This window comes from Lolium perenne, chromosome 7 (genome assembly GCF_019359855.2).
Source record: "Lolium perenne isolate Kyuss_39 chromosome 7, Kyuss_2.0, whole genome shotgun sequence".
NCBI classification, from domain to species: Eukaryota; Viridiplantae; Streptophyta; class Magnoliopsida; order Poales; family Poaceae; genus Lolium; species Lolium perenne.
The window spans coordinates 266539860-266551366 of NC_067250.2; the positions used below are offsets into that span (position 1 = coordinate 266539860).

General features: G+C 43.6%; 1 protein-coding gene across 1 annotated transcript; it reads left to right on the top strand.

The window, feature by feature from the left end:
• Nucleotides 1-2405: 2405 nt before the first annotated feature.
• On the top strand, nucleotides 2406-10016 carry LOC127312752 (uncharacterized). The gene is made up of 19 exons (XM_071823442.1): nucleotides 2406-2474; nucleotides 6448-6516; nucleotides 7638-7694; nucleotides 7771-7827; nucleotides 7904-7960; nucleotides 8038-8094; nucleotides 8171-8227; nucleotides 8304-8360; nucleotides 8437-8493; nucleotides 8570-8626; nucleotides 8703-8759; nucleotides 8836-8892; nucleotides 8969-9025; nucleotides 9102-9158; nucleotides 9235-9291; nucleotides 9368-9424; nucleotides 9501-9557; nucleotides 9634-9690; nucleotides 9984-10016. Exons 1-11 carry the CDS (start codon nucleotides 2423-2425, stop codon nucleotides 8741-8743), a joined length of 618 nt encoding a protein of 205 aa, XP_071679543.1. The 5' UTR covers nucleotides 2406-2422; the 3' UTR covers nucleotides 8744-8759; nucleotides 8836-8892; nucleotides 8969-9025; nucleotides 9102-9158; nucleotides 9235-9291; nucleotides 9368-9424; nucleotides 9501-9557; nucleotides 9634-9690; nucleotides 9984-10016.
• Nucleotides 10017-11507: the final 1491 nt, after the last annotated feature.

An 11507-nucleotide genomic window follows, 5' to 3' on the forward strand; every position in this document is an offset into this window, starting at 1 on the left:
GGGTGGGTCAAATCCTGGCAGGTCACATAGCCCAATAGGATCTGGCTTGGGGGCTACTGGAACCTGTGTACCCTGTGCCACAGCTGCTGCATGAGCTGCTGCTAATGCAGCTCGGGCGGCTAACCTGTGCCGCACATGGTCCTTAGTGAACTCATCCAGCTTGCCGCAGAGAAAAGTGTACTTGCATTCTTGATTCTGCTTGCACAACTTCTTGAACAGATTCATAAGACTCTTGCTCCTAAACTGCGAGAAGAAATTTGCCCCTAGGTGGCGCATGCACCACCTACTCTGCATATCCTGCCATGGCGTCTCTTCATCAGGTCCGGCTTCTTTCAGCGTCTTGATAGCCGCAAGTATACCTGCATGCCTGTCATGGAGCACGCACACATTTGGGCGATCTTTCACTATCGATTTTTTAACTGCCTGAAGAACCATAACCAGCTAGCAGTGTTCTCGCTCTCAACAAATGCAAATGCGAGAGGCACAATTCGATTGTTGCCATCCACTCCAATGGCTGTCAGAATCTGACCCCTGTACCTCCTAGTGAGAAAAGTTTCATCTACACACATCACCGGACGACAGTGCATGAAAGCCTCGATGCATATGCTCAATGCGAAAAACACCCTGTGCAGAACCCTGACATTAGGGAACTCTGGTATCACAATGTCGTGTATGTCCACATGGGTGCCTGGATTCCGGTCCTTCAATGTCTGCAGGAGACGGACGACACCGTCGTAAGCATCATAGAAGGTCCCGAATATGTTCTCCAGTGCCGTCTGTTTAGCCCTCCATGCCTTGCCATATTCAATTTCATACTTATATTGAAGGTGAACTCTTTTCTGGATGGCTTTAACCCCCATCGCTGTATTCTCTACAACACTAACTAACTAATCTTTATAAATTGCCACTGAGGTATACATACAAGAAAACCAAGGTGGTGTGTTGGTCCGGATCTATGGAATCCATTATTTTTGAATAAAGTATGGATGGTGGGAAGGTGTGGGTCTATTCGACCTGCATGTCAGGTCAGTGGCTGTGCTAGTTTGGCACCTATTATAGGTGGACCCTGCATATCAGGTAGGTCAAGTAGGCCCCGCACATCTATGGCCCCTAGTCAGTATTTAGATTTGACAATTTGAATGTACAGTAAGCAGGTGGGTCTGTGGGACATGCATGTGAGTCACTTGGTGTGCCATGTTGGCACCTATGATAGGCTGGTCCCGCCTGTAGGTCCATGGGTGTGTCCCATGTAGAATATGAGATTGACATGTAGGCTCCAAATGTATGTGACATCACGTCAGTATTTAAATTTCGTAATTTCAATGGCCACATAGACACGACACGAAGGCGAATTGCTTAGGCTTCAGTCTAGTCAACACTTTGTAGAAGAAAAATAAATTATTAAGAACTTATGATGATATAAAATCGTCATAATGCCCTAAAAATAAGGTATAACCTGTGTCATCCAGATTATGACGACTTCATCTAGGGAAGCAATGAACTTTTGAGACAAATCATCACAATTTTTAAGTGTTTTGACCCTTCCACACGACTTTCGACCATCTGCTGAGTAATCATCAAAAACCTATGACGATTTCATCCATGGTCACTACAGGAACGCCACAAGTCAACACATTTATTGCAGTGAAATGCTATATTAATTTCTACCCATTTGCATAATATCTTATTATTCTCCCACTATATTGATTGCATTTACACCAAATATTGAAACTAATATTACATCAATGACCAATACCCTATAAAAATATTTTTTTCAATCTATCTTGTATATTTAAATGAGACCTACATCCATTGTATCTATGACCTATTACCCTCTCCATCTATATTTATCTTTTTGTTATATATTTAATATAAACTACATAAATGCCTTTGTCACAATGATCTATTACCATCTCCAGATATATCGCTTGCATTTATGCTATCTATTCAAATATAGAGTAGATCGATGTCATTCATTTCGGAAATCAACCTAATAATTGCCCAAATATATTGTTTTAATTTATTGTTGAAATTATAATATAAACTACAAAATTACCTTTCAATAGGTATAGTGGCCTATTACGAATTTTAAATATATGGTTCCATTTAAGACATATATTAAAATTAAAACTACATTAATGCATTATCATGCTAGAAAACCAAATCTAAACTACACCAATACCTTTTAATAAGCACAATTACCTACATTAATGCATATTGATTGGATAATATAGTGTTTCTCTTTATCTTAATATTCAAATAAACACTACATTCTTAATGCCATTTATTGCACTCTCGAAATATAATATTATCCTTACGCTACATTTAAATCATCAATTGAAGCTAGAGCCCCAAGATGTATAAATAAGCACCTAGATCCTTCTCCCTTGTTCAACACAATTCAACTCATTGTGATCTAGACATGGAGGCCAAGGTTGTATCAATAGCCTTTGTCTTGCTCCTCTTAACCTTCGGTGAGTAAAATCTGCTTGTTATATCTTTGCTTGTTTAAATTAGGTAGTACAACTAAACTCATAATTTCCATGGAGAAAAGCAGTAACACAGTAGCAAAAGAGAGATATATTGAGTGGTGAAGGTATTGTCGCCGTCCTTATTGGTGAAATCTACTTTGCCTCTTCTCTGTCTGCGCTGCCAGTAAGAGGTGGGAAGAGGTGGGCTTCATGTGTATAGAAGTAATGGTGATAACATTATCTCTATCTTTCCCTTCTACTTCTCCTTTAATGGTGGCAGAGAATCTTGTTTCCACGGCGATAGTTGATGTAGTGGAGTATTCCTAAGTCCTAACCCAATCTGGCTAGATCCACCATATTCCTTGGGGATACGAATAATACCAACATTTATATAATTCCTGGTGGAGGCTTCTCCATTGTGTTATGTACTGTTATATTTCTTTAGTTAATACTAGCAAATATGCCCGCGCGTTGCTGCGGTTATAGAACATATCTCCTCTTTATATTTTATCTTTACTCCATGCATGATCTCATAGCCGGTTATAAAAAAAAATCAAACTTGCATTTTAGATACATCGTTTAAATTGAAATTAGATGCAACACAATTTTTTCGTGTACAAATGCACAATCAAAGATAGGAAAATGTACCAAAGGTCCTAATATTTAAGTGATTAAATTTGCAGTATTCTATTGACATTAAATTATTTCGTCAAATCATCCATATCAAGAAATTCAGACAATCGCTTCAGTTTTCCCAATACAAATACGTCCTCCAGTCATTCATGGCGAGATCCAGTCATGGAGGAAAAGTTAAGTAACGATGCTCATATACCCTCATGTAAAGCGCCTAGCAGAGTCAAGCCTTTTCTACCCTTACTGCAATCAGATCATGTCCAGGTGTATTGTTTCTTCTTGGAAACAACAAATTAAGAGCATCTCCAGCCGCGTCCCCCAAACCGTCCCCTAAACCGCGCCGGATTGAGCGTTTGGGGGACGTGTTTCGTTCGTGCCGCGTTTGGGGGACGTCGCTCCCCAGTCGCGTCCCCCAAACAAAATTTCGCAAATTTTAAACTTAAGTAGATTCGATTAGATTCGTCCAAACTTACATAGATTCGAACGAAATTTAACTAACTTTAAAACTAAACCTAATCTAGAACCACTTGCGGCGGCCGGAGGCGTCGTAGTACTGCTGGAAGTTGTACATCTCGTCGGTGACGACCTCCTGCTTGACGCGCTCGTCGACGGGCTCGTCCTTCACCAAGCCGCTTGGTCCTGCCTCGCCGTCGTCGGTGAGGTCCACCAGCGGCTTGCCGGAGTCGCGGATGGACATGGCGATCGCCGCGTCCAGGTCGCCCCTCCAGGCGTCCTTGTCGTCCATGGACGCCAAGAACGCCGCCCGCAGCCCTGGGCAGTCCTCGGGGTCGTCGCTGCTGGCGATGAGCCGCTGCTGCCGCTCGTACTCCGCCAGCAGCGCCGCCTGCGACGCTTCCTCCGGCTCCTCCTTCACCTCCGGCTTCGGGATGAGGAGGGCGCCGCCGCGCCTCCCTTGCTGCCGCCCGCTGCCGCTGCCGCCACGCCTCGTGTTGACGGGCGTCGTCGGCTCCTCCTTGACCTCCCGTTTGGGGACGGTGTAGGGCGCCGACCGGTACGACGACGACGGCGTCGATCGCGCCGGTCCCGAGGAAGAAGAGTGCGAGGAGGACGAGTACGTCGTCCTCCTCGGCTGCCATTGAGGAGACGGCGGCGGCGACGACGGCATCTCCAGCCTTGGAGCGCCGTTGCGGAGGCCGCGGATGACGTTCTCGAGGGTGCGCCCCGGAACGCCCCAGAACAGGGCGCGGCCTTCCCTGTTCAGCTGTTGGGGCCGCCGACGAGGTTGTCGGTGCTGTGCATCTCGATGTCGTACTTCGCCTGGAAGTACGTCGTCCACCAGGCGTCGTTGTCATTGACCGCCCATGTCGGATCCAACCGCTCCTCGGCGGTGAGTTGAGCCCGACGGGCCTTGATGGCGTCCCTCCATTGGTCCGTCTTCGGCTTCGGCGGCGGCGGAACGCCAATGCCGTTCACGGCCATCTTCCAGCCGCCGCTGCTTGGCAGCCGCATGTCCGGCGGGACTGGATACCGGGCGTGGTACAGCGCCCACGCATCCGCCACGGTGAGGCTGCCGCGGCCGAAGCCGTTCGCCGCGGCGATCTTGCGGGAGGACGAGCTCGACATTTTTTGAGCGGCGAGGAGAAGATCTGGGAGGGGGGAGGCGGCGGCGACGAGAAGGATTATGAGCGGCGAGAACTGCAGGGCGTCTTAAAACAGCGGCGGCAGCGGGTGGTTGCACATAATAACTCCGGCGCGGACGGCCATGCGGCCATGCACGACGAGACGCGTCCCTGCGTCGCCTGGGAAAACAGGGACGCCATTAACGTCGCTTGACCAAAGGTAGGCGACGGGGTTTTAGCCTTCCTGTGCCGCTGACGGGTCGGGCCCGCCACTCCCCGCCTCGCTTTTCGTTGTGTCCGGCGTCCCCGGTGCGTCCCCTGTGGGACGGGGACGGGCTCGGGTCACCGGACACCGTATCGGGCCGCGCCGGACAAAAATGGGCTTTGGGGGACGCGGCTGGAACACATTTTCTGTCCGGCGCGCCCCAAATCCCTTTGGGGGACGGTTTGGGGGACGCGACTGGAGATGCTCTAACAGCGCTCTTGCTCAACCAATCCAAACATGCTAATAATCATGAAGCTTCCAATGTTGCCTCATTTTGCTGCAAAATTTCACCTAGAGGCATCTGATGTATGATGTTGAGGCTCTATATTTTCTTATCTGTTTCTCTAGGTGCTCGATAGAAAGTCCGTCGCAGCAAATAATTCATTTTGTACTATCAGAGATATACGTTGGCGGAGAACATGTGCACCGTGCTTCGCCACAAACATCGGCATATTCAGTACATCAAGTAGCATAGCTGTTGTTTCCCTGCAGCACGAACATAGTTAGACATTCAGAGCTGCAAATAGCAGTATATCGGAGCGTGTTGGACCTGACAAAAGTCCTGCTTTGCTGCCATTGCCGCACATGAGTCTACATTCCTACACATCAGAATACAGTCGGAGGATTAGGATTTGGTTTTATCTCGGCAGGCCATAGCCAACAACAGAAAAGGTGGAGGACAAAGCCAAGCATAAGATGTGCTTTTATTTAGGGGATAGTAGAATCAGCGATAGTACACAACATTAAGCTAGGCTTCTGCACAACCAATGAGATCAGCACTACCAAATCAGGTGATGTTAAGAAAACATGAATCCATCTTCGGCGTATGGATGGGGAGGCTCCGGCGGCGGTGGATCCCTCCTGTTAAGGATCTGCGGAAGCCTCTTGGCTGTGGTTGGGGTGCCAGGGGAGGTGCAGGTCACGGGAGGAGGGGTTTTTTTCAGAGTAGTAGACCTGACGGGCATGATTATCTTGCACCTCACGAGCCTCGCCACGGCTTCGTCGCGAATTTTCCTCCGTCGGTAGTCCAATCGCTAAAACGCGTGACTCATAGCTTGGAAGGCAAAGTCTATGGACAGAGCGCCCTCCAGCCTTTTGCATCCCGCCGTGCGAGGTCGGCTGCCACGGCCGCCCATGCCCTCGATTTCCGTGATCGCAGCTGCTCAGGTCGTCAGGAGTATTTGTGAAGAGGAGTCGTGGGCGCACCACAGACCGGGGAAGAGTAGTTGGTGTGTGCGGCGAACGATATTTTTTCAACTTACCCGTATAATATAATCGCACTGAGCCGCGTACGTCTGGAACCGGGGCAAATCTAATTTGAAACGTTTTTTTAACTTACCGGTGGCATTGGTGGGTAATTTCGTTTAACTTTACGGGCAGTTTTAAGTTGGACAACGACCGAGGGAGAAACCCTTTTGCTTTTATTATTAGGTATAGATTAGGCAGTGAGAGTAGTTTACGAAAGAAGATTTGACTAATAGTTTGTGGTTCTTTGCAGGAAAAAATGCTAAAGCAACAACTGCTAATCCAGTAACAAGGAATGAAGGGGATGAATCTCCAACTCCTCGTAAGTAAAATGCTAGATTGCCAAAAAAAACTAAGTAAAAGCAATATAGTTTTCATTTTCAATAATATAGAACGATTTAAAAGGTTACAACAACCTGTGACAAGTCCAATAGATTACAACACAAACTTTCTCGGTATTGCATTGTTGAACTGTTTTGATCTTGCTAAACTACACACTCTTGCCCCATCTTTAATTTTGGAGATAACAACGACTGCAGTTGATGAGTGGAAATGGAAGACCCTTGGGTATGTTATGCTCCTTCTAGATTTCCCAAGATAGTAGCACGATCGTTGAGGCCATAGCTTTTCTTTCCTTCCCCTTATGTAAGGCACCTTTTGCCCTCATTCATTTTCCGAAGATTTGTTTCCCAAAGAAATAGGAGAGATGTTATGGATGCCACACCATGAAAGGACTTTCCTCCAAGTTCTAGTGCTACATCTACATTTTTATAGAAGATGTGACATGAACGGTTGAACTTGGTTGCTTAAGGGGCAATTTTGGCAACTGGGACACCCCATTTTTTCTAAACAATCCGCCATCTGGATCTGTTTTTTCATAGCCATCAATGCAAAAACAATGGACATTCCCATACCTTTTAATTGCATCTTGTATGCAAATAAGGCTGAGTATTTTCCATTGTCGGTAAATATCAATTTGATGATGCTGGAAACTTGTTGATTAAGATGAAAACTTGGAACTAGTTCCAAAAGGTGACATAATTGTTAGACACTTGTTGATTAAGATGAAAACTTGGAACTAGTTCCAAAAGGTGACATAATTGTTAGACGTGCTCCTTGTCAAGACTATTATTTATGTCTATTTGGTTGACACAAAAAATATTTTCAATGGCCATCCTTGCCGTACCATTTTTCCTTTCTCCATTTTCAACCGTGTTTTCCCTTTATCCATTTTCAACCATGAAAATCTTGGGCACCACGAAAAGCTCCCATTCTTGTTCATTATATGGATTGCCAAGCCCAATCCAAGCTTTACTCTCATAAAATCATTCAAGACAAAGCCATCTAAGCCGGAGATCCGCGATAAGCATCTTGAGGTGAAAATTTTACCAAGTTTATAATGTGTTAAGTCTGAATCAGCTCATTGGTTGTTATTTTCTACAGATGAAGATGACTTTGGTGTCAGTGCTTATCCGGCAAAATGGAGTCCATCAACCTCGCGTAAGTGGTTGTGCAAGCTTACCATGTTGAAATTATTTTAAGTTTAAATCAGTTCATTGTTTGCTATTTTCTATAGAAAAAGATGACTTTGGTGTCAGTGCATATCCGGCAAAATGGAATCCATCAATCTCACGTAAGTAGTTGTGCAATCTGAACACATTGAAAATATTTTTAGTCTGAATCAACTCATTGTTTATTACTTTATACAGAAGAAGATGACTTTGGTGTCAGTGCTTATCCGGCAAAGTGGAATCCATCAACCTCGCGTAAGTAGTTGTGCAAGATGAACACGTTCAAACTATTTTAAGTCTAAAATCATATCACTCTTTGTTATTTACTATAGGAGAAAATGACTTTGGTGTCGGTGCTTATCCGGCAAAATGGAACCCATCAACCTCGCGTAAGTAGCTGCGCAAGGTGAACACGTTCAAACTATTTTAAGTTTGAATCATCTCATTGTTTGGTATTTTATACAGATAAAGATGACTTTGATGTCAGTGCTTATCCGGCAAAATGGATTCCATCAACCTCGGGTAAGTGGTTGTGCAAGCTTACCATGTTGAAAATATTCCGAGTCTAAATCAGTTCATTTTTTGTTATTTTCTATAGAAGAAGATGACTTTGGTGTGAGTTCTTATCCGGCAAAATGGAATCCATCAACCTCGCGTAAGTAGCTGTGCAAGGTGAACATGTTCAAAATATTTTAAATTTGAATCAACTCATTGTTTGTTATTTTCTACAGAAGAAGATGACTTTGGTGCGAGTGCTTATCCGGCAAAATGGAATCCATCAACCTCGCGTAAGTAGTTGTCCAAGCTGAACATGTTCAAACTATTTTAAATCTGAATTATCTCATTGTTTGTTATTTTCTACAGAAGAAGGCGACTTTGGTGTCAGTGCTTATCCGGCAAAATGGAACCCATCAACCTCGGGTAAGTAGTTGCGCAAGGTGAACACGTTCAAACCATTTTAAATCTGAATCATCTCATTCTTTGGTATTTTATACAGATGAAGATGACTTTGATGCCAGTTCTTATCCGGCAAAATAGATACCATCAACCTCGGGTAAGTGGTTGTGCAATCTTACCATGTTGAAAATATTCCGAATCTAAATCAGTTCATTTTTTGTTATTTTCTGCAGAAGAAGATGACTTCGGTGTGAGTGCTTATCCGGCAAAATGGAATCCATCAACCTCGCGTAAGTAGCTGTGCAAGGTGAACATGTTCAGAATATTTTAAATTTGAAGCAACTCATTGTTTGTTATTTTCTACAGAAGAAGATGACTTTGGTGCGAGTGCTTATCCGGCAAAATGGAATCCATCAACCTCGCGTAACTAGTTGTCCAAGCTGAACATGTTCAAACTATTTTAAATCTCAATTATCTCATTGTTTGTTATTTTCTACAGAAGAAGGCGACTTTGGTGTCAGTGCTTATCCGGCAAAATGGAACCCATCAACCTCGCGTAAGTAGTTGCGCAAGGTGAACACGTTCAAACCATTTTAAATCTGAATCATCTCATTCTTTGGTATTTTATACAGATGAAGATGACTTTGATGCCAGTGCTTATCCGGCAAAATGGATACCATCAACCTCGAGTAAGTGGTTGTGCAATCTTACCATGTTGAAAATATTCCGAATCTAAATCAGTTCATTTTTTGTTATTTTCTACAGAAGAAGATGACTTCGGTGTGAGTGCTTATCCAGCAAAATGGAATCCATCAACCTCGCGTAAGTAGCTGTGCAAGGTGAACATGTTCAAAATATTTTAAATTTGAATCAACTCATTGTTTGTTATTTTCTACAGAAGAAGATGACTTTGGTGCGAGTGCTTATCCGGCAAAATGGAATCCATCAACCTCGCGTAAGTAGTTGTCCAAGCTGAACATGTTCAAACTATTTTAAATCTGAATTATCTCATTGTTTGTTATTTTCTACAGAAGAAGGTGACTTTGGTGTCAGTGCTTATCCGGCAAAATGGAATCCGTCAACCTCGCGTAAGTAGTTGTGCAAGCTGAACACGTAAAAAATATTTTAAATATAAATTATATGATTGTTTGCAATTTTCTACATAAGAAGATGACTTTGGTGTTAGTGCTTATCCGACAAAATATAATCCATCAACCAGGTGTAATTAATTGTTCTACCTTCCCAAGATGAGAATATGTTATGTCTGAATAATGTCATAGTTTGTTAATTATTTCGTGCATAATATAACAAGTTGTACTGAATTTCCAAAATGAGCATGATCGTGCCAAAAAAAATCAATTGATGGTTTATATCTATGCAGATTCCCCTATTCCCCAAGCGCAAATGAGACACCAACAGATAAAAGTGCAAACTGGCATGTTGTTCCTAAAGAAGAGTCTGCATGTTGGCACTGTACTGCCGGAAGGCACCATGTTTACACGAGTTGGTATGCCAAAGTCTGATAGTTCCGCTCCATTGGAGTCAAAGTACTTTGGAATCATCCTTTCACATTTCAAGATACCTCACAACTCCGTAAAGGCAAAGCAGGTAGCTGACACAATTCGTTCATGCGACAAGCCGAGTGACAAGGAGGAACCTCACATGTGTTTCTCATCCCGAGGAGCAATGCAAAGGTTCTCCACTAAAGTGTTAGGAGTTCTCCGCGTACGACAAACCGTTACAAGGATTTATGGCCATGAGACCCCAAGCTCCAGATACACCGTGGTTAGGATCACTCCATTAAGCACTAAAATGGTGCCATGCCACCCTATGGATTTTCCATATGAAGTCTTTTATTGTCATCGGCCGAAAGAAGTGCAGTCTTTCAGGGTGCAACTCAAGGATAAGAAAAATGGCATGCCACTCGTGACAACAACCGCCATGTGCCACATGAACACATCTGATTGGGACAAGCAATACTTTGAGATGCTGGGTGGAGTGCGTGGTGAACCTATTTGCCACTACATGCCCCAGAATTACATCATGTTCTATTAGTTAACAAACCATGGCCACCCGATTCTCAGAGTTTCTGAACTTCTACCAACCAACAATTTATCGTCATGTATGTCAAGTAAAGTTTTTAAAATAAGAAGTACATTGTCACAAGGGTTTGGATTGTAACTACCCATGTTTTGTATTCTCTAAAATATATTACATATATGAGGAGCACATCATTGTAATGCAAAATTACCTTTCTCTATTGATAATAAAGGTGTGCCCTTGCTGTTTATGAAAGAATTGTAAAAATAGTCAAATATCAAACTTTAGTCTGAAGTATCATATTACCATCTACTAACGATCTCCCAACTACAAGCAACCGGTAATGGAGAAAGCCTATCAAGAACAAACCATATCGTTGCGCATTCCACTTGAACTTGATGATCACGATCTTGACGCTTCAAGATAGAACTTCATTCTTGATTGTACTTGCTTGATAAAGTATTGCGGATTGCTCCCCCATAAACCATAATGGGAGAGCTCCTTCTTCAGCATATGTTCATGTATCCATGACCACCATATGGATGGAAAGCTCCGTATTCATCCCTCTTTATCAATGCACGCCTCCATCTTCATCCCTCTTCTTCAAAGCACACCAGTTGGGACGCTTCTCCGCCATCTCAGTGGGGAAAGCCAGGGATGGATCTTCCATACCTACATCCACCCACACCCATCCCCTCCGGAAGTCACTATATCATTAGTTAATCTAGAATTAGCAATAAAATTTGCTACGCCGCTTCCATTGTTATGGAATGGTGGGATGATTTGGTTGAATATTGACATAGTTATTTTTTCTATCTACTAGATTATATTATTACAATTTCATATTTATAGTAATATAGATGGG

Bases quoted from the DNA above. Each gene is read 5' to 3' on its own strand.
- LOC127312752 (XM_071823442.1), top strand. From the start codon at position 2,423: ATGGAGGCCAAGGTTGTATCAATAGCCTTTGTCTTGCTCCTCTTAACC. The intron at 7,695-7,770 runs GTAAGTGGTTGT...TATTTTCTATAG, and splicing joins ATGGAGTCCATCAACCTCGC to AAAAAGATGACTTTGGTGTC. The intron at 8,627-8,702 runs GTAAGTAGTTGC...TATTTTATACAG, and splicing joins ATGGAACCCATCAACCTCGG to ATGAAGATGACTTTGATGCC.